The sequence below is a fragment of the Odocoileus virginianus genome, chromosome 20 (assembly GCF_023699985.2).
Source record: "Odocoileus virginianus isolate 20LAN1187 ecotype Illinois chromosome 20, Ovbor_1.2, whole genome shotgun sequence".
Classification (NCBI taxonomy): domain Eukaryota; kingdom Metazoa; phylum Chordata; class Mammalia; order Artiodactyla; family Cervidae; genus Odocoileus; species Odocoileus virginianus.
In genome coordinates this window covers 16,711,026-16,737,518 of record NC_069693.1, presented here as the reverse complement: position 1 = coordinate 16,737,518, position 26,493 = coordinate 16,711,026, and the positions used below count along the sequence as shown (strand labels likewise).

Sequence of the window (26,493 nt, the reverse complement as noted above, 5' to 3'; positions counted from 1 at the left end):
CTCAGGAATGCAAAGATGTTATAACACTTGAAGATCATTTGTAATTTACCACATTAATGGAATGAAGCAGAAAAGCTGCAATCCCAAGAGATACAGAGGCAGCATTCAGTAAAATTTGATACTCATTTATCAACAACTAAAGAGTAGGAGGGAATTCCCTGATTTGGTTAGTGGCATGAAAGGCTCGCATGCATAATGGTGGGGTAGTGAAGGCTGTTTCCTTAATGTAAGGAACAAAGTGAAAGCAGAATTGTATCTTATTGCATGTAGTGTTCTTCTAGAGGTCCTAGTCAGTCCAACAAGGCAAGAAAAAATAAAAGATTCAGAGACTGGAAAGGCAGAACTAAAAATGTCATTATCTGAAGGTGGCATGATTGTGTGTATAGAAAATGCAAAGGGATATTAAAACCACTAGAATGAATAAGTGAATTTAACATGGTAAGGGACTACATGGTAAACACACAAAAATCAACCAGATTTTTGTATTCGGAATAGGCAGATTGACAAACTATGGCCTGTGGACCAAATCTTGCTAACCTCCTGTTTTATTAGAATACAGCCATACCCATTTATTTGCATGTTGTGGCTGCTTTTACACTACAGGTGCGGAGTTGTATAGTTGTAACAGATCATGTGGCCTGAAGAGCCTAGAATATTTTATTTACCATCTGACAAATTATAAAATTTGCTGATCTAGAGTAGATTATTGATAAGTGAAATATAAAATGCAATGCAGCTTATAATAGCATCAGTAACATTAGATACCCAAGAATGAATATAAAAAAAGATATTTAAAAGCCTCTGTAATAGCGATTCTCAGTAGAGGGAAGTTCATTTCATCCCCCTCAGAGACCAGGGTTGCTACTTAACATCCTACAATGCATGGGACAACCCCTCAAAACAAAGAATTGTCTAGCCCGCCATGTCAGTAGTGCTGATACTGGGAAAACTGCTCTTCAATAAAAATGACAAAACATTGCTGAGAGAGATTAAAGTCTACATAAATTCATGCTTATAGGTTAAAAGATTCAATATTTCTATGGTGACACTTTCCCCCCAAATAACAAATTTACAGGTTGAACATAATCTTAGTAAAAATCCCATCACACTTCAAAAAATAGAAATTAACACATTGATCCTAATATTTGCATGAAAATACAAACTCTATAATAACCAATACACTCTTGAAGAAAGAAGAAGTTTGAAGTATATGCTGTTTCAAGATTCAGGACAGGGAATGATCAACAATAGACAAACATGGGTAAAGAATAGAGGGTTTAGAAATAGACCTATTTAAGTGCTGACTTAAGACAAAGATGCCAGTGCAGTTCAGTGGAAAGGAGGAAATCTTTCCAACAAATAATGTTGCAGCAGCTGGGTATTTATTTGGAAAAAATTAACATTGATCCCTCCCTCACCCTATGCATAAAAGGTAGTTTGAGATAAATCAGTAGCAGAATTGGCATGAAGGAGGTGGGTGTTATATGACCAAGAACTCAGAAAAGAGATGGAGGATATAGAAGAGTTTTCTAACCTGAGGGCAAACAGTGGGAGGTTGAGTCAGGTGAGAAAACACAGAGCAGGATGGAGGTTGAATATGCATCATCAGAGTAGTCTATATCTTGGTCATTACCTAGAAATACTAGGGATAATAAAATGGTTTTAGTATTCTACAGAATTACTGAGAGCACTAGTCTCAACATTTCTGGGCATGTTGTGGGAGATTATGTTAGGCCTCTCCTTAGCTGACTGGGGCCATAGCCTGAATGGATTACAACTCTTAAGGAATCCCATTCATTCTTACCATCTGAGGTGCTATGATAAGTTCTGCTGCCCCATTTTAAGAGGGATATGAACAACTAGAATTCATTAAATTAGGGAGAAGTCAAAGAGGCAAGGCTTAAAGAATATGTGAAGGTAAGTAATAGTTGAAGGAACTAGAGTTGCTTAGCTTGAAAATAAGATGCGAGGGACATGTTCATAATGTTCAAGTAATTTAAAAGCAAATAGTTAAACTTCTGTTGTGGAGTAGACATGGAAATAATGAGGGAAGAGGTAGGCAGATTGGTGGGGGGCGGGGGCGGTTGCTTATAAACTAAGGCAAATAATTTGAACTTTTTATCTTGAAGACAGTGGAAAGCCCCCAGAGGGTCCTAAGCACTGTAGTGATATGATTATGTTTCTATTTCATAAAAAATTATTCTGAGTACCACTTTTAGATTTAATTCAGAGGTGGGGAAGGAGGACTGTTGAAAACCTATGTAGATTAAGTATTAAGAGGTCATCGCATGTGGAAAGTGATTGATTCATAAATTCTGAAGAAATGTAGAGAAGCTTGACATAACCTAATATAGCAAAGAGTTGAGTCCTTTTCAGGGATTTTTTTCATTCTCGTATTATCAGAACTTCTTGTTGCTGCTTTAGGCAGAATAAGCCCCACAATACTGTCCTGAGAAGCATTAAAATGGACTGGAGTCCATTGTCCATTGGAAATGCTGGAAAAGCTCTTTGTCGACCCGTCTGCTGATTTGGCTATTTATACAGATATTTGGTTTTAAAATAATTGAACCTTCATGTTAGTGTTGAATATACCATTTCTGCTACTTCTCTATCTGATGTGCATTCTGCTGTCCTACCTGCATAACTGCTCAGGACAGTATTGCATATGTTACAGAAATCATTTGCATCCAAAGAAGCTGAAGTACATATGGGCTTGCTTTTATATGTATATACTGCCAAAAATTTCTCAGAATTATTTTTGATTCAGTTTCATTAATTTCTAATATTAATTTGCTCAAGTGTTATGGGGAAGGACACTTATCATCAGTAAGATGGTATATTACTTTATATAATAGAAAGCTTAAAAAAATTTTTTTTTTAATTGTCATTAAAAATTTTTTTCTTAAAGCCGGAAGCTCCTTGACATCCTTTGGAACAGAAGCATCAAGCAGCAGTGCCCTCTCCCAAAGTAGTGCGGTTGGTTCTGCCTTTACACAGGATACAAGAGCTCTAAAAACACAGCTGTCTCAAGGTAAGCTGTTTTTTCCTTCAGAAATTTCCATTCTAAATTTCTATGGTGGTTTTGGTCTTTCTTTGAATGGAAGAGCTTTTGCAGCTTGTAAGTCACGTGTATAATTTCTACTTAGCTCTTTTAAAATTGTCATCCAAATAAGTACACTCTTGAATGACTTCCACTGTTTAGACTTTTCGTAATTCTTAGATCATAAAATGGAAACAGTGAGCACTGTTTGAATTTTTTCTTTTTTTAAACAAAACAGTTATATTACTTGTATATGGTGGTTGAGTCACTAAGTCATGTCCGACTCTTGTGATCCCATGGACTGTAACTCACCAGGCTCCTCCATCCATGGGATTTTCCAGGCAAGAATACTGGAGTGGGTTGCCGTTTCCTTCTCTAGGGGATCTTCCTGACCCAGGGATCTAACCCCAGTCTCCTGCATAGCAGGCAGATTCTTAACTGGCTGAGCCACCAGGGAAGCCATATATAATATGTACTTGTATATAATACTTAAATATTATAGGTAAGTCTCAGACTCACCACTGAGGATGAATTCTCTATGAATTTGAAATAGTAGCTGAGGAAACAAGCTATTCCTTATGCTGTTGCATCTTTCCTAGCATCCTCGTAATCTAGAGCAGTGGCTCTCAGTGTGGCCACCTAGAACCAAATCATCTAATCTGGAATGCTTCTTTAAAATGTATATCCTGAGAACTGCTACAAAAGAATCCTGGGAGCTTGGAGGTCTGCATTTTAATAAACTTCTTAAAGGATCCTGTTTCATTTGTTTTTAATTTTGTTTTTCTACCAGCCAGTCTCATAACCTTCAGTGATTCCAAGATCCCTTTTCTTTATCTGCTGCTAAAGTAGATGATACTGGCCCATAGCTTTATATGGATATTTACTTCAGAAATATGCTGTAATCAGGACAATATTTTCAAAAACTCTTGAGGGTAAAATCAAGCCAGTGCTAAACATAGTCCTGTGTATCTCACTTTAGATATTTTGAAATAGTTGTAGTTACTTATATTCATATTAACTTAAAATAACTTAATTTTTAATTTTTTAACATTCTGAAGATTCTTGTTATTAATAAATTAGAAATAGACTAAGTGTACTGTATAGCACAGGGAACTATATTTAATGTCATGTGATAAACCATAATAGAAAAAAAATGAAAAAAGTGTGTGTGTGTGTATGTATATAACTAAATCACTTTGCTTTACAGTAGAAATTACACAACTTTGCCAGTACTTCAATAAAATAAATTTTTAAAGAAAGAAATATACTCAGCATAGGAAGACAGTAAATATACTCAATTTCACTACCCAGAAATAACATATTTATTTGCAGATTTTAACATAAGATTTCCTTCTGAGAGAAAATACTTAATCTTTTTAAGCATTAATTTTCTGTACTATAAAATAGGACCTTACTGATAAACAAACAGACTTATTGTAAGGGTTAATTTTTTTTAAATGTGTGTAGTGCCCTTCGAATAGTACCTGACATGGAACATGCTCAGTAGATGTTAGCTGTCTTCATTAATAACTAGCATTAACTTTAATATTGAAGCACCAGAAAGATTCTTATTAAGATCATAATAAAGAACTCTGAATCTCATTGCTACTCAGCATTTGTTCTGGAATTTTTAGCTATGTCAGGAAAAAGAAGTATGAATAACTAGAATTAGCATTATTTGTCGATGCTAACTTTCTTCTTGGAATTGAGAATTCACTGAAAAACCTAAAACTAATAAAGTACTTAAATTAGAGGTAGAATGTAGAGAATAAGTACAAAAATCAATAGATGTCCTAAAATCTAACCCACTGATTATTAATGGGGATAAAAAAAGATGTTCACAATGATGAGAAATAGAAATTATATAGAAAATATAAAGACTGTCTTAAAAATAAGCATGCAAATATACCTAGACATGTTTTAAAAATAAAAATAATGAGATAGGGCTTACCTCTTAATAAAGTATACATAAAATAAAGCAGTGCAGGAATAAATTTAGAGATGAATGGAGCAAAAGTCAGAAATAGATCCAAGTATAAATAAATAATTAATATATGATAAGGATGCTGTTTTTAAATTAGTGGGGAAAGACTTGTTGTCCAGTAAACGATGTTGTTAACAGATAACTGTCTGATCATTTGGAATGTTAACTCCAGAATCCTTCCCTCATACTTCAGACTAAAATAAGTTTTAAATATATTAAATTTTTTTTTTTAATTTGCAAGAAACAATGAGAGGAGGCCTGGGGTTCTGCATTTTAATTTCACCAACTAAATTTCTGAAATTTATCGAATTTTAACACCTAGAATTTTCTTGTAACTGGGAAGGTAAGAATGAAGATAACCTGAGGGAGTGTGTTTATAATTATAAGAGCTTTTGAGTTTTGTAAGTTTTCATGTATGCTAAGTCACTTCAGTTGTATCTTAACTCTGCGACCCTAGGACTGTATAACCTGCCAGGCTCCTCTGTCTATGGGATTCTCCAGACAAGAATACTAGAGTGGATTGCCATGCCCTTCTCTAGGGGATCTTCCCAACCCACGGATTGAGCCCCGTGTTTCTTACATCTCCTGCATTGGCAGGCGGGTTCTTCACCACTAACACTACCTGGGAAGCCCCTTGTAAATTTATATAAGACCATTTAATGTACTATCATAAAATTACCTACAAACAGGGACTTCCCTGGTGGTTCGGTGGTTAAGAATCTGTATAATATTGCAGGGCACACAGGTTCAGTCCTTGGTCAGGAAACTAGGAGCCCACATGCTATGGAGCAGCTAAGCCTGTGTGCTACAAGAGTCTGCCACAGGGTCCCACATACGCGTTGGAGATCCAGCATGCCTCAGCTAAGACCTCATGTGACTAAATAAACAAATAGAGATTAAAGATAGAATTACCTAGATAACAAGCTTTTCAAAAAACATAACACCTGTTCAGTAAATAAATCGCCTTTTTTTAACAAATAAATACTTCTATAATGTGATAAGTAATTACAGAAATTTTTCTCTTAGGTCCAAACTTATATAAACTTGCACCATGATTTCCCATTATAATTAATGGGGAAATTACAGTGTTTCTGTTAATGGCAGACTGAACTGTGACATTAATGCAATGCTGGAAATGGTGACACATTTGTCATTGCATGCTTTAGGTAACCATATGCCAGGGGAGGATACTGATAAGCAATCCCTGAAGCACCTGGTGCACAACCACCAGTGTGCTATCAGCACTCAGCCAGGTCACCAGCTTGGAGCCTGTGCATATAGCACAGGTGGATAGTAATTTGCAGCATATTTGGGGAGTTTTTTTTCTTTTACATAAAAGTGAGCACAATTTTTTAAAGCAAAACCTATTTTGGTACAATATCACGTGATGTGAGAGCACCTTAAGCAGAGATTTACAGCGAACATAGGGGACAAAAAGTGTGATGGGAGCACCCAGTGTTACATTCTTCTGTTCATACTGTGACCAGGCTCTGACCTAATAAAAGGAAAAATGGAATTTGTAAGTATAAAACCCATATTTAGCAAAAACTTGCCTAGAGATCATTCAAATAGCAAAGATTGAGTATGGTTATTGTGTAATTATCTGAAGGTTTTATTTGTTACTGGTCTTTTAGTATTAATTACCCAAGTCCCTAAGGTATTGAAGAACTTCCTTGTACTTTCTAGTTCTTCACTTCCTTTATAATACTTATAAGTGTATCACTTGAGACATATCTTCAGAAAACACTAAAAAAGTTAAAGCCTCTGAAAATAATGACTGAAGTGTCAATATAATCTTGTGATTGTGGTTGTTGGAGAAAGCCTACATCTGATCTGCCTAAATGCTCTTTGATAATATTCATGGGGAATTTTGTTTCATCAGCAATTTAAAAAAAATAAAAGTTAAACCTTATTCTACTAAGTAGACATACAGATTCAGTTTTCAGAGTTTTTTGTTTGTTTGGGTGGGGTTTATTTTTACTTTTGTTTTTCTTTCTTTTTTTTATAGTAGTTAAGTGACCAGCCCACTAAAGATAAACAATTTTAAGCTCTGGTCTAGTGAGTAGATGGATTCAGATTATGCAAAGGATTTGAATTGGTGGAAATAAAGCTCTAGATGTTTTTTTAGGGTCTAGATTATTTTGAAACCCCCAAAGGTTAGGGTAGTTTCTTATCTTTTGGTTACGTTTTAGGTCGTTCAAGCCCTCAGTTAGACCCTTTGAGAAAAAGCCCAACCATGGAACAAGCAGTACAGACCGCCTCGGCCCACTTACCTGCTCCAGCACCTGTTGGGAGAAGGAGCCCTGTATCAACCAGGCCTTTACCATCTACCAGCCAAAAACCAATAGAGAATCAAGAGCACAGGCGAGGTAGAACTTTAGCTGTTTACTATTTCTTAATTGACCGGTCAGCATCTTCCATTCAACTTATTTTCATTAAAAAGATTTACTTTATGTGAAATGATCCTAGAAGGTTTAAACTGAACTTGAGAGAATGTTTGTTCAGTCTTTCAAATTCTACTCAAAGTAGTGATGGTGGTGGGGTTATATGGATATTTGGTTTTGTTCTGGGTTTGTTTGTTTTTCCATTTCTGACTTTACAGAAGTTTTTGATTATGTGTCCCAAGTTGACTGTCACTTTCTGTATATTCTATAGTTGAAGTACATAAAGTCTCAAGACCAGAAAATGAGCAACTCAGAAATGATAGCAAGAGACAAATAGGTAAGTTGTTACTCGGATATGAAAGTCTAATCCTGTGCTTTTCAATTGAACATTTGAAATGTATATGATGTATAATTACTATTTTTAAAAAAGAAGAGCAAGGTTTGGTAGCTATACAGAAGTAGAACAGGAGAGTTTCATTGTGTTATCTTGATTATGGTGCTGGTGCTGTGGATCTGTGTATGTAGCAAAAGGTCATAAAACTGTATGTAAAGACATACCAAAAAACGAGTACATGCAAAACTATTGAGATCTTAGTGTAGTTCTTCCCAGTTTTTGATAATGTACAATAGATAATCAAGATGTTACTGTTGGAGGGGAAGCTGGGTGATGGGCACTCTGTACTACTTTTTCCATTTTTTAAGCTAATTATTTCAAAAGATTTTTTTTTTTAAATCATCATTACATGTCTGGAATAAAACCTACTTGATGGTAAGCAATTGTCTTTTAATATATTCTTAAATATTTGCTAGTGAGATTTGTATACTTTTATATTTTATATTGTTTAATGGCTTTCTCTTTTGTACTGTCTTTTGTATTTTTTTATGTTTTTGTGTCAGTTTCATGTTAGCATTATAAAATTGCTTTCTTTGTTTTCTATGCTTTTAAAAATGGAATCAGGAATTCACTGGTGGTCCATGGGTTAGGACCTGGCGCTTTCACTGCCATGGCCTGGATTCAATCCCTCTTCTGGGAACTTAAATCCTTAAGCTATATGGTGCAGCCAAAAAGAAAAGAAAAAAGAATGGAATCATTGGGAACTGTGTTTAATATCCTGTGATAAACCATAATGGGAAAAAAATATATATATATATATATCTGAATCACTTTGCTATTATATAGCAGAAATGAACATAGCATTGTAAATCAACTATATTTCAGTAAAATTAAATTTTTTAAGAAATAATGAAATTATCTGTACCTTAAAAATTTGAGTTTTCTCATTAAAATTAAGTCCTTTTTTTTCTTTGGTAGTAATTGTTAAAGAAGTTTAACTTTCTTTCAAAATTATTGACTTAATACTTGTATACTTGATCTTTTTGGTAATCTGTAATATACCCCAAATCCATCTGTTTTATTATTTTCATATTCATTAGAGAATAAATTATGATTTAAAACTCTTCCAAGTTAAAAAAAAGCAGTGTGTGATAAGTTAATTACATAATAATTGGGAGATAATCTTTAGGTTTAGAAAGCTAGAAAACACTTTCTTCTGTACCTTTTTTTATGTGTTTTTATTTATGCTGTGTGCTATAGAATTAACGGAGGTTGGGGTTTGGTTTTACTGTGTTTCACTTTTTTTTTTAATTTGCAAAAAAGAACTCTCTTCTCAAGATAAAATAATTACTATGCGTCCATCATTCAAAAATCATGGTAGTGAAATAAAATCATGGTAGTAAAGTAGTGTTCACTTTGGCAACACATATACTAATATTGGAACAATACATAGAAGATTAGCATGGCTTCTGCACAAGGATAACATGCAAATTCATGAAGCATTTCATATTTTAATATAAAAGGAATGTGTGTGTCTGTCTATCTGAATCAGTTTGCTATACATCAGAAACTAATACAACATTATGAATCAACTATACTTGAGTTACAAAAATAAATAGGGAATTCCCTGGCAGTCGAATGGTTAGGACTCTGCACTCTCACTGCCGCAGACTCAAGTTCAGTCCCTGCTGAGGGAACTGGTCCCACAAGCCATGCAGCACAGCCAAATAAGCAAGCAAATAAATAAACCATGTCAAACAATAAATAAAAGTACCTTTCGCTACCTTTCAAAATTTAAAACAGAAATATCATGTTGTACTTGCTGGTTCATGGCCAAGACATTTTCAGTAGTAAAGCTGAATATTTAAACATCCTGCCTGTCCAGATTTAAGTGTCTGGCTATACTGCTATGGGTTTTTGTGGTTTGTTTTCTCAAACTTGGACAATTTGCAAAATTTTATTTAGAGACCAGTGAGCACAGAGATGTCTATTACTCTGTAGTCATTATGTTTTAAACATTTCACATAATTATAATCATTGAATTCATCCTGCTTTGTGCTCTGTATTTTTCTGTTGAAAGTGAAAAAAGTGAAAGTCACTCAGCCATGTCCAACTCTTTGTGACCCAGTGGACTGTAGCCCACCACACTCCTGTGTCCTCAGTATTTTCTGGGCAATAATACTGAAATGGGTTGTCATTCCCTTCTCCAGGGGATCTTCCCAACCCAGGGATCAAACCCAGGTTTCCTGCACTGCAGGCAGAGTCTTTACCTTCTAAGTCACCAGGGTGGCTTAGAGCCCATATTTTTCTGTTAACTCATCAAATAACTATCCCATGTTTCTCTTATAGTTTTTTTTTTCTTAACTGTTCCTCTTATTTGGATTCTCAAATTTTCACTGTAATTTATGCTACTTTGGTATTGCTTTACCATGCCTCATAAATCTTATTGTATTAAATTGTAGAGAAAGGATAGATACAGGAAGAATAATATGAATCTCTTTGAATAATATGGATCTATTTAGAGAGAGACAGTAAAGGTGAAACAGGAAGTGGTTGGAGGGGTTGAGATGTGGTGCTTTTTGTCTTTTGAGTTATCTCGCAGTTTGTGCTAATGTGCTCATTTATTTTTCTCCCTGTAAATCTTGGTTTCTATGATCATTTCCATAAAAGGCCTCCTAAATTTTGAGAACCCAGTATACATTTGACACTTCATAGGTATTAGGGATGTAAGCAGAACAAAGTAATGTAGTGCAGAAATCTCCCAAAGTGTTTGTTTGTGTACTGTATCAGCCATAACTTAATTGGTGGAGAATCTACCTGTAATATGGGAGACCCAGGTTCAATCACTGGGTCAGGAAGATCCCCTCAAGAAGGAAATGGCAACCCACTCCAGTATTCTTTCCTGGAGAACCCCATGGACAGAGGAGCCTGGTGGACTGCAGTCCATGGGGTTGCAAGAGTCGGACACGACTTAGCAGCTAAACCACTGCTACCATACTGTATCAGCAGCATGTTTGAATACAGACCCCATAGGTATAAATTTCATTAAGGACATTTATAAATTTCATATTTATAAATTTTATGTGCAGTCTTCTCAGTCTAGGGAGGCATCCCTGGTAGCTCAGCTGGTAAAGAATCCACCAGCAATGTAGGGGACCCCAGTTCAACTCCTGGGTTGGGAAAATCCACTGGAGAAGTGATAGGCTTCCCACTTCAGCATTCTTGGGCTTCCTTCTTTACCAGCTCAGCTGGTAAAGAATTATCCTGCAATGCGGGGAACCTGCATTCGATCCTTGGGTTGGGAAGATCCCCTGGAGAAGGGAACAACTACCCATTCCATTATTCTGGCCTGGAGAATTCCATGGACGGTATAGTCCATGGGATTGCACAGAGTTGGCTGTGACCGAGCGACTTTCACTTTCTTCTCAGTCTACTACGTCTTAAATGTTTGTGAAACTTCATTTCTTTTTTATATTAAAAAAATACAAATATAGTCAGATGTATAGAGACATAAGCATTTCTGTTGTTGACCATAAAGACCATAATAATAGCTTCTGCTTTAAACCAGCTTATTCTTTATTAATATAGTTCCAGGTGCTCCTTCAGCTCCAAGGAGAGGGCGTGGGGGTCATCGAGGTGGCAGAGGAAGATTTGGTATTCGACGAGATGGTCCAATGAAATTTGAGAAAGACTTTGACTTTGAAAGTGCAAATGCACAATTTAACAAGGAGGAAATTGACAGAGAGTTTCATAATAAACTTAAATTGAAAGGTGGGTTTTTATTTTTCTCCTCAGAGAATACTCTTTTCTGACCATGTGAATTATGGATATTTAGGCCAAATCTTAACTTATATGGTATCTGCTTTTTTTTATTAGAAGATAAACTTGAGAAACAGGAGAAGCCTGTCAACGGTGAAGATAAAGGAGACTCAGGAGTTGATACCCAAAACAGTGAAGGAAATGCAGACGAAGAAGATCCACTTGGACCTAATTGCTATTATGACAAAACTAAATCCTTCTTTGATAATATTTCTTGTGATGATAATAGGTACAGTCTTTTAAGCTGCTTTTATGCAATTAGGAGGTTGAAGTGTGAAATGATTCCTGATAAATTCACAAAGTGAAATGGATACTTAAAAGTCCCTAGGGACTTTCCTGATGGTCCAGTGGTTAAGGATCCTTGCTTCCCAGTGGGCACAGATTTGATTCCTGATTGGAGAACTAAGATCCCACTTGCTATGTGGTGCAACCCCCCAAAAAAATCTAATGACTACAATTTTTTAATGTTTTGACAAAAGAAAATAACTTATACTAAAATTTTAAATGACATTACTTTTGGAAAAGAAGAAATAATCATATATTTTTGTTTGGGGATGCATTCACATTCGAAAATTAGTAATTAAAATAGAAGCATTCATCTAACATCTAAACACCTTTTACTTTACCCCTCTACAATGTAGTTCAGTTGAAGGTTGCTGATGTAGTAAAACTCTGCTCTATTGCAGTAAATATGAATCCAAAAGCTGGTTAATTAAAGGACTCAGCATAACTAGAGTTCCAGAGCTTCTGCTGCCTGGTTCAGGTTGTCTTTCTGCTGACTGCATTTTGGTGCCACCCAGTGGTGGTTGTCTGCTTCAGTTTAAACATGGTTGGTGATGATGCTGAATCTGATTGGGCTGTAGGCCAGCAGCAGCAATTCAGAAGCTTTAGGCATCAGGTCCAGAGGTTGGACCAGGAGCCTAGTAGGATCTTGGGAATCAACCCTTTATCTCCTCCCATACTGAGGCAGGGTTTGCTTTCCCTTTCTTCCTTTGAGGCTGATTGGAGGGTAGAGTCAACTGCCAGTCCCGTTTATTTAGACTATTCAGTTTCTTTGTATCATCAGCTGCATTTGCAATAAACAATACCAGTCATATTTTCACATGAAGTGTAACAGAATATAATAGGAATATATTGCCATGGACAGCTTGTGGTGACTTAGATTAGTTACTTTTGTGGGGTTTTTTGTTTGTTTTTTGTGGTTTTTTTGATACTTAGGAATTACTTAGGCTCAGTTTGGAAATTAAGTGCTACATAGTCTTGCTGGCAAATATTCCTTAAAAGTTTATACACTCCAAAAAAAAAAAAACTTCATATACTAAAGATTATTTGTCCTCATAATAGAGAACGGAGACCAACCTGGGCTGAAGAGAGAAGATTAAATGCAGAAACATTTGGAATCCCGCTTCGTCCAAACCGTGGCCGTGGAGGGTACAGAGGCAGAGGGGGTCTTGGTTTCCGTGGTGGCCGAGGACGTGGTAGTGGCCGAGGTGGTACCTTCACCACTCCTCGAGGATTTCGTGGTGGATTCAGAGGAGGTCGTGGGGGCAGGGAGTTTGCAGATTTTGAGTATAGGGTAAGTATTATTACATGCTTTGGGGTTGGCTTGCAGTTATATGAAACTCAAAATGTTTTAAATTTTTATCTATTGGGAGTGAGTAGTTCTAGGGCATTTGTGTAACTTCCATTTGACTTCTCAGTGGAGGATATACTTGATTATGATATTTATATAATTTTAAGGAGCAGAAACTTCTTGGCTAATGGATCTAATTTTTTTAACTATTTTCTTTTCAATTGGAGGAAGTGAGAGAAATATATTTTTATCTTCTGTTATAGAACCGTTGTTTCATATTTCATGGACTGGTGAAATTTCTTCCAAAAAACTGTTAGAGACTGACTTAATTTCTTTTTCTTAAAAAGTTTTGTTGTTGAAGGCACAGGGGATCACTAAAAGATATTACACAATATAAAAAAAGGACCATATTATATCACCTTTATTTCATGTTACAAAGTATGCTTTAATACCAGAAGAATCTAGGAAGAACATATTCCAGAATGGAAGACAAACCTGTGCATTTTATACAGCTAACGTCGTATTTTGTGTGTACAAATGAGGAAATGAGTAAAGAGATATTAAATAAACTTGCCCAAGGTTAGCTAATAAGTGATGATGCTGGATCTTGAACCTAGTATATTTGTTCCTCAGTCCATGATCTTAATTAGTTTTGTGGAAAACTAAACTACATTTTCCCTGTTTTTTTATTTTACCGTGGTCTTAAAAATATCATATTGGCATATGGAAACTGCTGCCTGAAATTTCTGTAGCTCTGTATAGTATGTATATATGTGTAGTTTATTTTCTAAATTGAAGTATAGTTAATTTACAATGTTAGTTTCTGGTGTGTAGCAAAGTCATTCAGTTATATATATATATACACATACACACACATATACACAGTCTTTTTCATATTCCACATATACACAGTCTTTTTCATATTCTTTCCCATTATGGTTTATTATAGGATATTGAATATCTTTTCCTGTGCTATACAGTAGGACCTTGTATAAAAAATATATGTATAATTTATTTAAAGGAGTCCTTAAGTCAATGTTACTATCCTAGTTATTGACTTTAGGGATAGTGGAGAGGAAAAGTATATAATAAGGATCAAAATCCCATCATAAAGAAGTCTATTAGGGATTACAGAAGGCAGCTAGAAACTTAAAAGACCCACTATCAGGAATTTCACTCTTCTATATTTAAAACTGGTCATTGTTGAGATTCCTCTTGAAGGATCATTAATTGTGACTTTTGGATCTGTTCTGTTATTTTTAATGCTCTTGATACTGTATCATCACAACCAAAACTGCTGAAAATTAGCCTCAGATAATTAGGTCAGGACATCCAGCCATGGTAGACACAGCCTGATATATCTGCAGGACTTCTGACTTCCAAAATAGCCATTCCAACTTGGAGACTGTGTCTTAGGAACCATGGAATGCTTCTTACTTTCCACTATTACTCCTCTTGAGGTTGCCAGTGACCTTCTGCTTAGCAAATTCAATAGCTTTTTTGCAAATATTTGCCCTTCATTTCTCTGCAGTATTTGACACTAATAACTACCCACCCAACCTGGAGTCTTTCTTCCTGGGTTTTTTTTTTTCCCCCATAAATACTTTTGATATTTTTCAAGTATGTTCCTCACCACAACCTATAAGGTACTTCATGATCTGCTTGCTTCTCCAGGTCAGAAGTCTAGTACTTTCTCTAGCTCTTGTTGCTAGTGGGACTGCAAGCCGTTTCTGTCATCCATTCCGCTACAGATACACAGAGCTTTTTGCTCTTGTTTAATTACGAGCTTATTCCTATCTCACAACTACAACCTTTTTACCCATTCCTTCTGCCTGCAGTGTTCAGTTTGCTCTATCGTGTTCATGTTTGTACTCTGTGTAGGCTTGATCTCTCTGTCTTCCTCCCTCTCTCCTCTCCTGCAGAGATTTCCCCCTCCCCTCTGTGAGCTGATCTATTCATAGCTTCTAATCAGTTTTTTAACTTGGACCTTGGACCTTGACCTACATATTTCTGTATTTACTTGCTTTGTGTCCTGTGATCAGCTTAAACTTAACCTTCCTCAGAATGACCTCATCATCTTCTCACTTGCCCATCACATCAGTTTGGTGTTCTTTTGGTCACCCTGGTGGTAGAGTATCCATGTCCGTGTCACCACATTCATTCCTTTGAGATATTTCTGCCAGTTACCACAGTAACCCACTGATTGCTCTTCAGACCTTCAGTCTGTCTTTTCCTCACTTCAGGCATATCAGCTACCTGTTGAAGAACCTATGGCAGCTCCTTGTTGAAGACCACATTGAGTCACCTTGGTTTGAGAAAAACTACATTTAAATCAGACCATGATCCTGATGAGAATTTTTGTAATCTTTGCCAGTATGGCATCGATTTAAGTTGTTAAACCTATCAGGCCCTCAGTTTTGACATTTGTGGGTAGAGAGTTGAACAGATTTATTTCAGATACACTTTTTAAAGATCATCAAAGTCTCAAAAGTTGGGGTCTTCCCAGACAGGGATTGGACCCTTGTCCCCTGCATTGGCAGACATATTCTTAACCACTGGACCACCAAGGAAGTCCTGCCTTTGTCTTTATCCATACTAGGCTATCCCTGGTAGATAGTTCAGCCTCTGCTTGGTTGTTTCCAGGAGTGAAACCTGAGTGGACCTTAGGCTGGTGATTAGAAGGTTCTAACATGACATTACACTGCTTGCTCTTTTTACCCTATGAGAGTCCCACTTGCTATATCCAGCCCCATTTCTTATTACCCTTTAAACTATCTAATTCAAATAGGTTAACTCTTAATCATCTCTTAAATGGTTGCTTGGTTACAACTAAACTTCATTCATTGACCAAATACATTGCATTTTTAGTATATGCCAAGCTCTGTGCTAGATATTGGTGGTAACAAAACACTTGGAGCCTTCTTGATATTGTAATCCAGTGGAAAGACAGACATGGCTGAAAGTCAAAGGTTTCCTTTCAGTCTTGCCTAAGGTTTGCTGTCTCCTTAGAAATTTCTCTTCCCTCCGCCTCTGCTTTCTTTCTTTTCTGACCTCCTATGGCATCTGCTTTCGTCACCACACATTTTATGTATACCCATATTCCCTGTTTCAGGTGTTTTGTTTTGTTCTGCATCACCAACTAGATGGGACCTCTTGGCATTAGTGAATATATATTTTACTTTTCTTTCCACCAGAACACCTATGCCAGCGTGGAGCCATAGTGAGCTTGAAGTAAGTATGTAGCGTGTTGATTAGAAATAAGTTACATCAGCCTTCAGTGAGGCTAAAGGTCCATCAGTGTGGATACCCATTGATTGTTCATTCCAAAGTTAAATGATCCTTCTTCTGTCTACCACTAGATCCTGGACCTTCTCAGCAGCATATTCGTTCCAAATCATCCCGTCTAGCACCTTTAAAAGTGGAAATAGTGAGAGACCAGTATTACATAAAGGAGATTTATCTTCAAAGGATTAAACTTGTTCTGAAACATCTAGTAGTACTTCTCAGAGATGAAGTGCAATGATATTTGCAGCAGCCTTCATGTAATGAGTTAGCTTTTTTCTTTCTGCTTCACTGACATAAACATTATAAGTAGGTCTGGTTGTTTAATGCAAACATGGGTAAAGATGGAATCATAGGTTTTTTGTTTTTTAAGGATTCTTCAGAAATATCAGTCAAATTAGAACCTCTCCCACCCTCCTCCCAGTAGATAGTTAGGAAGCCAGGAACCCAGAGGAGTTAACTTCCTTGATCTAGATACAAGCTAATCAAGCCAAAATTCACTCCTTGACTTCTGCGTTTTCCTTAAGGATAGTGTTAGAAACATAAATTTAGGGTGAGTTTGGGCCTGTAGTGCTTTTTCTTTTCTTTATTTTTTGGGAGTGGAAGGTGAGCCTGCGCATAATAAGAGAGTAGCCCACTATTATTTTATATGCTGCTGCTAGGGAGGTTGAGCCGCCATGGTGGGTGAGATAGGTTGCCTTCCACTTGAGTCTTATGTTCTTCACAGAGGGTCCAGAGACAGGTATCGGAAATGACTCAGCATAGTACTTTCTCTCCCTTGCCCCTTTTATTTTCTCCTTTCTTTCCTGCTACCTCTCTGTCTCCCCCTCCTTCTGCCTCCTCCCTCCCTCTTTTCTTCTCTTTCTTGCTTCCTTTTTTTTTTTTTCACCTTTCAGAAAACCACAGCATTTCAACCCCTAGAAGGTCTGGATTGATCATACGGCTTTCTGAAAGGTAAAAAAAAAAAAAGAAAAAAATGGGGGCATGTGAAATTTGGCCTTGGTGGGGACAACAGGATCGTCTTCAGCTTTCTTTCTGCATCAACTAATCCCATGCTCTTGGTATTCTAACTTAATAACATTGTACAAATGGTTTCTGTATAAGCAGATAAAGTTTTTCACAAAGAATGTGTGTTTCTAACAGTCAGGATAAGAATCGGCAGTAAAAATCAGCGCATGGTAGCAGCTATTCCTGAGGAAAAGAGGAGCCCTTCCCTTGGCTTATGTGTACAGGCCTTTGATTTAGAATTAATCTCACTGGAAAACTAGAGGCTCCTTGACATTTTTATTGCTTTTTATCCCTGGTTAGTTTTTTTTTTTTTTTAAAATCACAGACAGTGCTCTAGTTTTCAGAACTTGATTTCATATTTTAAATCATAATATTTAATATGTATTTAATTATATTTAATATTTCATGTTTATTTCATATTTTCATAAAAGTCCTTTTAAAATGAATTTTTCAAATCATTGCTTTCTCCTGGCTTGAAACATTGAAGAGAAATATTATTTTGCCACCTGATATTTTATTGCTTAGTAAAGATATCAAAGACTTAGGGATTTTATTAATCTTCTTCCAGTATATGTTGTCAGTTGTATTTGATGAGTTTGACTACTATGTCAAGGCTTAATTATTTTTTGAAATTATTACGACAGCACCAAAGGTAGTAGGGCATACCTGTGTTTTAACCAGGGGAACTTCTTGCTCTGATAGTACCACTGCTTTAACCTCTATTAACTGGAAAATACAGTTAGCAATAATGAGCTACTTTTGAGTGTGTAAGGTATAAAAAGTGTTTCCTGGAAATCAGTGAAACAAATTTATACGTGAAAGTTAAGAGGAGGGTTAATTTAAAGGTAATGAAAAATATACTTAAGCAAAGTAGAGAGAAATACTTATTAATAAACCCCAGTAGTTTGAAACATGAGCTAATTTTTTTTTTCCTTTTTAGAAAGACAACAAAGTTGCTGCATAGTCTACAAACAAGTCTTTAAAAATAGATGGATTTCTAGTTCTTCGTGGTCCTGAGCATTGGTTTCAGTCTTTGAGAAGAATGAAGAAGTGAATTTGCTGTATATTTGTCACCAGCACTGGGTTTTTGTTTGTTTGTTTTTCTGCTTAATTTCAGAGATACAATGCAGTTACTTTTGGGGGTGGGGGGGAAGGCTCATCTTAAAAAATGAGCATTAATTATATTTGGAATAGCAGAAGGTTAAGTAATTTCTTATGTATAGTTAAACTAAAGCAGTACTCCAGTGAAACTTATAAGTATTTTTTCATCACTGAAAGGATTTTTCTTATCACTAAATTGTATTTGGCAATTCCTGCAAGTTGCCTGCAGATAGGGCCGTGATACTGTGTTTTGAGCCACAGAAGGGTGTGTGTGTGTGTGTGTGTGTATCTGTCTGTCTGTCTGTCTGTCTATATCTTTTCTTTCCTTTTTTCTTTTTTTTCCTTTCTTTTTTTTTTTTGGAAATCCTGTAATATCCCTTTTGAGGTAGCTTATTTTGTCAATTAATTAGGGTGCTGGATGGTAGAGAATTTTGTCAGTCAACTATGTATACACAGTAAATACTGTTTCTTAGGCAAAGGTAACTTTTTTATATAGTTGTAAAATTCCATTATATCCCATTGCCAAAGAAACATTAAGAACTTTGTATAGCTGTATAAAAAGCAACTAATTTTTTAAAGAATAAACATTTTAAAGTCAGCAAACATACTGTGTCCTTGCAGAAGTTGATGTGCTGAGGAGCAGAACTGTGGGTGGGTCTTTTTTTCATAGCTTTTGAGGCTTAAGATTGTTGATTTGATTTTTTTTTTAATGTTTGGAACATAAATGAAGATTTGATACATTCATTATCTAAAAAGGATAAATTACTCATGCTTGTTGTAAGAACTTTATTTTGTAGCAAATGGCATATCACAGGATTTATCCAAATAATAGATATTTTCAGTATACAAATGTAAATAATCATAGATAAGAATGTATTAGCTGTATTTTCAAATAAGTATCCCCCCTTTTTTAAGACAATAAAACTAGGTGTCAATTAACCTGTTCTTCCTGATATGCCTGGAATTTTGTTGTGATATTTGACTCATTCCATTATATTTCAAGAGGATTCAGAGTGCTAGAAACTATTTTGGCAGCCTATGAGATACCATAACACTGGTCTTTAGGCCTGTGACCCACAAATGACTCAGTATAGAGTTCATTGCTAATGTTAAATTGTTAGTAAATCTTTTTGCTATTTTAAGCTGTAGTGGTGGGGGTGGAAATCTGGCCACTTTTGTGTTTTTATGAAGGCCATGGAATAAAGGGATCCAAAGATTTAAATATTTTTATCTATTTTGATTTTTGTTAACTTTCTCCTTAAAATAATCAGTAGTGGTAAAGATACAAAAAACTGCACTGTAGGAGAATTGAAATATTTAAAGGTGGTTGATATTTTTAATTTTAATTTTATATCTTTTGTATGGCTCTACAAGAAAATGTTTTGTAATTCAGTTTCAGTATTGAGGTCCAGTACTTGGCAGCCATAGTTTAGATGATATTGTTTAATACTGTTTGCTTGCATGTTAACAAAATCTTTTGGAGGACCCACAAATTATGATATTGACCACATTTCTGAGACATTCAGAACATCAAAGCAAGTGCTATGACAATAGCTGTGTAGACTGTCCGAGATATCCTGGGCTACTTTGAAGAAAAAAGAAAAACTGTAAATACCAATTCTACATGCTCTGAAAGTATGAATTCATGCATTTTTCAAGCCCTCTGGGTCATTGACTGGGGCATTTGGTACCCCAATAATAACTGGCAGCATGACATACCTGCAGTGCACCTTGCAATATTAAAGCAGATTTTTATTCTGAGACAGAATAAAATTATTCAATAAAAAATGTTCGTCAAAGTTCTTTCTCTTTAAACTCTAATATTCTCCTTACAATAGAAAGAAATACAGTACAAGGCATCTTTAACACATAAGGGTTTATACTCCTTAAAATTAGCAAAGTTAATTTCTCTTTTCCTAGGATTTATATATTGTCGTAGGTGTTTAGGTAAAGCTAGAAGCCCATTCTCCCCCTCCTAGCATGCAGCATGCTCCTTAGTTACAATCCATGACATGAGATTAAGCCAGCCAGATACAGGCCAAACTGGCAACCTCAGACTAGAATACATGCTCTACAAGCAGGCAGGTGCAAAAGAGGGAAAAGGGGAGGGCTGAGCCCTCCAAACTTGTCTTTGGAGAGACCATTTCTCCCTCCAAAAGCACAACTTGATGTGAGGGCTAGCAAGAGAGGTCAGGTATGTTCATTCAACTCACTGGCTCTTAATCAGGGGTGAACTGACATTGGGGAGCATTTGGAAATGTGAAAGCAGATGTTCTGGTTATCACAATGATTTGAATGATTTGAGACACCACTGACTTTTAAAGAGTAAGCTCCAGGATGGTAAATATCCTGTTCTCTGCTGGACGGTGTCCCTTAATCAATTATCCAGTCCAAAGTGCAGCAGTGTCCCTTCCATTTACAGAAATACTAAAGTCCCTCTGCATGGAAAGGCAATGAGTGGGGAATCCCCCCGCCCCCAGATTAAAAAAAAAAAACTTTACTAAAGAATCTATATGGTATGTGAAAGGAAAAGAACCTTACTTTCAGGAATACTGTCAGCATGTTGAAAACTGGTTATCACATTAGGAGTTACCAATTCATCCTCTTCTCCATCAGTTGTTCATGAATTTCTTACCAGAATCAGCTGAGGAGCATTTTTTAAAGTACAAACTGCCATGCCCCACAGTTGGCGTGTGTGATTTTAAAGTTCTGCTGTGAAAACTGGCAACTAAAATCCCACGGTACTTCTGATGAGCCAGGTTTAGAAAGCCAATTTTATTTTATTTTTTTTATTTTTATTTTTTTCCATTTATTTTTATTAGCTGGAGGCTAATTACTTTACAGCATTGCAGTGGTTTTTGTCATACATTGAAATGAATTAGCCATGGATTTACATGTATTCCCCATCCCGGTCCCCCCTCCCACCTCCCTCTCCACCCGATCCCTCTGGGTCTTCCCAGTGCACCAGGCCTGAGCACTTGTCTCATGCATCCAACCTGGGCTGGTGATCTGTTTCACCATAGATAATATACATGTTTCGATGCTGTTCTCTTGAAACATCCCACCTTCGCCTTCTCCCACAGAGTCCACAAGTCTGTTCTATACATCTGAGTCTCTTTTTCTGTTTTGCATATAGGGTTATTGTTACCATCTTTCTAAATTCCATATATACGTGTTAGTATACTAACACGTCTTTATCTTTCTGGCTTACTTTGCTCTGTATAATGGGCTCCAGTTTCATCCATCTCATTAGAACTGATTCAAATGAATTCTTTTTAATGGCTGAGTAATATTCCATGGTGTATATGTACCACAGCTTCCTCATCCATTCGTCTGCTGATGGGCTTCCCTGTCCTGGCTATTATAAACAGTGCTGCAATGAACATTGGGGTTCACATGTCTCTTTCAGATCTGGTTTCCTTGGTGTGTATGCCCAGAAGTGGGATTGCTGGGTCATATGGCAGTTCTATTTCCAGCTTTTTAAGAAATCTCCACACTGTTTTCCATAGTGGCTGTACTAATTTGCATTCCCACCAACAGTGTAAGAGGTTTCCCTTTTCTCCACACCCTCTCCAGCATTTATTGCTTGTAGACTTTTGGATAGCAGCCATCCTGACTGGCATGTAATGGTACCTCATTGTGGTTTTGATTTGCATTTCTCTGATAATGAGTGATGTTGAGCATTTTTTCATGTGTGTTTTTGCCATCTGTATGTCTTCCTTGGAGAAATGTCTGTTTAGTTCATTGGCCCATTTTTTGATTGGGTCATTTATTTTTCTGGAGTTGAGCTGCAGGAGTTGCTTGTATATTTTTGAGATTAATCCTTTGTTGCTTCGTTTGCTATTATTTTCTCCCAATCTGAGGGCTGTCTTTTCACCTTGCTTATAGTTTCCTTTGTTGTGCAAAAGCTTTTAAGTTTCATTAGGTCCCATTTGTTTAGTTTTGCTTTTGTTTCTAAAATTCTGGGATGTGGGTCATAGAGGATCCTGCTGTGATTTATGTCGGAGAGTGTTTTGCCTATGTTCTCCTCTAGGAGTTTTATAGTTTCTGGTCTTACATTTAGATCTTTAATCCATTTTGAGTTTATTTTTGTGTATGGTGTTAGAAAGTGTTCTGGTTTCATTCTTTTACAGGTGGTTGACCAGTTTTCCCAGCACCACTTGTTAAAGAGGTTGTCTTTTTTCCATTGTATATCCTTGCCTCCTTTGTCGAAGATAAGGTGACCATAGGTTCGTGGATTTATCTCTGGGCTTAGAAAGCCAATTTTAAAACATCGCAGCTGGCTCATCTAACTTAACCCCCTCCATGTTAAGGGCCTTGGTGAGGTTTCCACGTAGAACTATTTTTTTTTTAATCGTTTCTCTATTGTTCCAGATTCAGTATATCTAAATTGTGGCTCCATCATGAAGAGGGAAAGAACTAAGTGATGGAGAGGGTGCATGTCTGCAGGACAGAATCTAGGGGGAAACAGAAAGATGGAGACTTGTTCCCTCCAATGTTCAGCTGCTTTGAGTACTGAGGCTCAGTTCCCAGCATGTAGGAAATGAGTGTGTTGTGTTGTTTCTGTGTGTCAGTTTTACATGGCTTTTGTCCCTGTCTCCATGGGTTATCTGCCTGAAAAAAAAGCTGCTGTTTCCGCAAAACCCTGTGGTCGTAGCTCACATCTATCTAATCGGGTCTGTATTCAGTGTTTCGGGATCTCCCTGCCCTGTTGGTTCAGAGACTATAAGCTGGCTTAAGCTGTGACAGTGGGGAGAGTATCACAGTATAAAGTAATGAAGGTGAGTGAACTTTCAGAGGAGCTCAAATGTCACCAATTTGCTTAGTTTACCTGTTTTGACTGATTTTAGAAGATGACAGGTACTAATGGGAATTCAACTTAGGGAAGTAAAGTAGCACCGTTAATCTCTGAATCTGAGTGTGCTAATGGGGCTTTGCACGGAGCAGGCTGCCCTAGGTTCTCCCAGGATAGACACTGGGACGACAACTTGGCCCAGGAGCTAGTCAGGCAAGGGACACAAAGGAGAGTCTACCTCTGAGCAGCAGTCTCAGAGACCAGCAGCAACCAGTCGGTCAGCTTGTGTGTACACTGGGAAGCTACAGATGGAGGACCCAGGTCCTGCTCTTGGGGCTTCCCAGCCTCCTGAGGAGGAGTGACGCAGAGGTTTGTATCCTGTTTTTCAGGGCCAGGGTTTGTAAAAGCAAGTTTTTGTGGGTTTTGAGACATTCATAAATCTGACCCCAAGAGCACATAGTGAGACTATGAATCTAATGTGGTTTCTGGTCTCCATGATGGTGCTGAGCTATGAGCCAGTGATATGGGTGTTCTTTAAATTCCAGCTCGGTTCATATTTAACAGACTTGGCTGATTGATGAAAATGTTTTCAGGTTTAGCTCATAAACATATCAAAATCAACCTGAACACACTGGTGTCCATATTGTGGTTTGTAAAGAAAGAGAGCAGCCATGTGAGGCCAAAGCACATTTCAGTTCAATAATAAGGCTTTCTTAGAGTGACTCATAGTCTAGGCACACACAAACAACTGAGAGTGGCCAGCGAGGAGCTCATGACCCAGAAAGGCTTGCGTTTGCCTCCAGACTTGAAGAGCAGTTTGGGAGTAGAAGGGCAGAGAGGAGAGGATTCCAGCTTGAAGTGGGAGAAGCCTGGGCCCAGGCGAGATTGAAATGAATTCCAGTGAATGATGTACAGTCATCGCAGGACAGAGGACAGGAACATGTTTACTGGATGTCTGGAGTGTGCTTCTGTCATCCTGGTTCTCATTTAATCCTGATAATCCTCCAGCGCTAGCCCTACACAGGATTGTTGATGAGAATGCAAATCCCAGCACTGCAGTTGAGGATTTTGCTTGTGCTGAAATTGTTTTGTAAATTTTTTTAATGGGTTAGTTGGGTGGCAGTTATCCCTTACTCCAGTGTTTTAAGTTAATAGCATTTCTTTGTCCCCAAATGGGTATTGAAGCTTTGCAGGTTGCAGTCTATGAAGGAATGAGGTGTGGTTTCATTTTTGTAAAAGTAATACATTGTAAAAAGGATATGGGCCATATGAAAGATGGTTTATAAAAAGATGAAGAAAGAAAGTCTACAGTTCCACGTCAGTGCTGACCACTGATAACACCGTTTGGCTGTGTGTTCCAGGCGGCATTGTTCTGTGCAGGCATGTGCTTTTTGGCAAAAATAGGTTCATAGTATACATACTGTTGTGAAACTTACTTTTTTTAATGTAGTGTATTGAGTAGCACTGCTCGGTTTTAAAATATGGTATGTACACAGACAAGTACACATATCATAATTACCTATGTAAAAGTACCCAGAAGCCCATTACAACTCCCTTCCAATAGCTCCCACCCCCTCAAGGTTAACCACTATCCTAACTTTTAACAACATAGGTTGCTTTTGCTTGTGCCTGTTATTTATATAAGTGGAATTACACAGTATATACTCTTTTGTCCTTAGCTCAACATTGTATTTGTGAGATTCATCCATGTAGTGTTTGGCTGTGGACTCTTCATTTTCGTTGCAATGTAATATTCCGTTGTGTTAAGAAACAACGGTTTAGCCATTCTACTGTTGATACCACATTCGGGTCATTTCTAGCTTTTGGCTGTTAAAATAATGCTGGCACTGCTTTTTTCCTCCTCAAGAGAAGCTGAAGTTGGAGTCAGTGAGAGGAACACTGACTTAGACCACTTAAGGACTTGGACTGCTGTGAAGGATAACAGTGCCTAGCTATGGTGCCACTCCACAAGTGTGCTTCTGCAAAGAATTTGTAACATGAGAATAAAGTACCAGAAACCCTGGTGTGCTGTAGTTGTAGACATAGGTGTGTATATTAGAGCAGATCCTGGGTTACTCCTCCTCCACGGGCCGAGCCTTTGTTCCCCAAGGACACTGCTCTACCCACCACCCTTCCCAGTGGCAGCACCAGAGTATTCCTTGCCCTACAAACCAATGTTGAGGGTGTGGGCTTGGTGTCCTTCCTCCCTCCCTTCCTGGTAAAACCCCCACTTACTCTGTTGAGGCTTATGTGATCCTCTCACTCTCCTGGTTACCTGATGACTACCATCTTTAAAAAAAATTATTCCTGTCTTTCTCCAAGTGAATTCATCTATGTGGTTTACCCATCTGTGTTGGGAGTCCCCAGGATCATCATACTCAAGGACTGTCATTCTTAGGGCAAAATTAAAGAAAAAGCAAAATTAAAAAGGTGCAACTCAAAATTAAGAAAAAAATATGTGGGCAAAGTCTGGAGCAAACCAGGCTCAGATTTTCAGAGGGTGTCACAAAGGATGTATCAATACTTGATTCCCCAAGCACAAATTGTTCCAACCTGTATGGAATGTTTTTTATCAAGGAAACCCCCCTCAGCAACTGAGGGCCCGGGGTTTTGATTGGGGTCTGGTTATGTAGGCACCTTCTGTGTGGCACATACTAAAGTCCCAGATTCGAAAGCACAAGTAAACAACATTGACTGTGCAAACAGTTCTTGAGCCACTCTGATCCATGCTGGGAATGATGGGAACCCTCCTCAAATCCTAGTTTCCAGGTGTCAGCCAGGACTGAACTTATAAGCTGTCTTTATAAAGGATAGTAGTCAGCCTTGCTGTGTTAAACTCTTGGGGACCCACCCCACACCCTGGTTCCTTCCTGTTCCTTATCCCATAACCTTCTCATTTCCTCCCATCCAAACCTGTAGACACACCTGGACCTTGTCCATCAGCCTCAACTGCGTCATCTCTGAATCATGGATTTAGACACCTCACACTTTGATGTTCCAACTGACTTGCTCAAGAAATAATAAATACACACAGAGTGACCTAACCATTCCTTTGCTCAGTAACTGCTTTCAGCTTGGTTTGTGCAGACCTACAGGTCAGGAATCTTTCTACCTTGGTTGGATTAACTAGCTTCCACCTTTTGCTTTCCTGTTTCCTATTTCCAACTAGCCTA

General features: G+C 37.4%; 1 protein-coding gene and 1 non-coding gene across 8 annotated transcripts in view; both read left to right on the top strand.

The window, feature by feature from the left end:
- The window catches only part of LSM14A (LSM14A mRNA processing body assembly factor), a 53,153-nt gene extending 33,406 nt beyond the window's left edge, over positions 1 to 19,747 (top strand). For 2 of the 7 annotated variants that reach the window (XM_070450991.1, XM_020897733.2), the window contains 7 exons: positions 2,909 to 3,031; positions 7,217 to 7,393; positions 7,680 to 7,745; positions 11,331 to 11,513; positions 11,619 to 11,790; positions 12,906 to 13,137; positions 17,313 to 17,735. In XM_070450991.1, coding sequence (XP_070307092.1) covers positions 2,909 to 3,031; positions 7,217 to 7,393; positions 7,680 to 7,745; positions 11,331 to 11,513; positions 11,619 to 11,790; positions 12,906 to 13,137; positions 17,313 to 17,351 — 992 coding nt within the window. In that variant the 3' untranslated portion in view covers positions 17,352 to 17,735. Of the gene's footprint in view, positions 1 to 2,908; positions 3,032 to 7,216; positions 7,394 to 7,679; positions 7,746 to 11,330; positions 11,514 to 11,618; positions 11,791 to 12,905; positions 13,138 to 16,328; positions 16,366 to 17,312; positions 17,736 to 18,364 lie in introns of those variants that run through there. The other 5 variants (XM_020897736.2, XM_020897737.2, XM_020897738.2 and 2 more) reach the window with 5 other exon arrangements.
- LOC139030065 (U6 spliceosomal RNA) lies at positions 9,150 to 9,256 on the top strand. The gene has a single exon (XR_011482384.1). It is a non-coding gene; the product is annotated as a U6 spliceosomal RNA (small nuclear RNA).
- Positions 19,748 to 26,493: the final 6,746 nt, after the last annotated feature.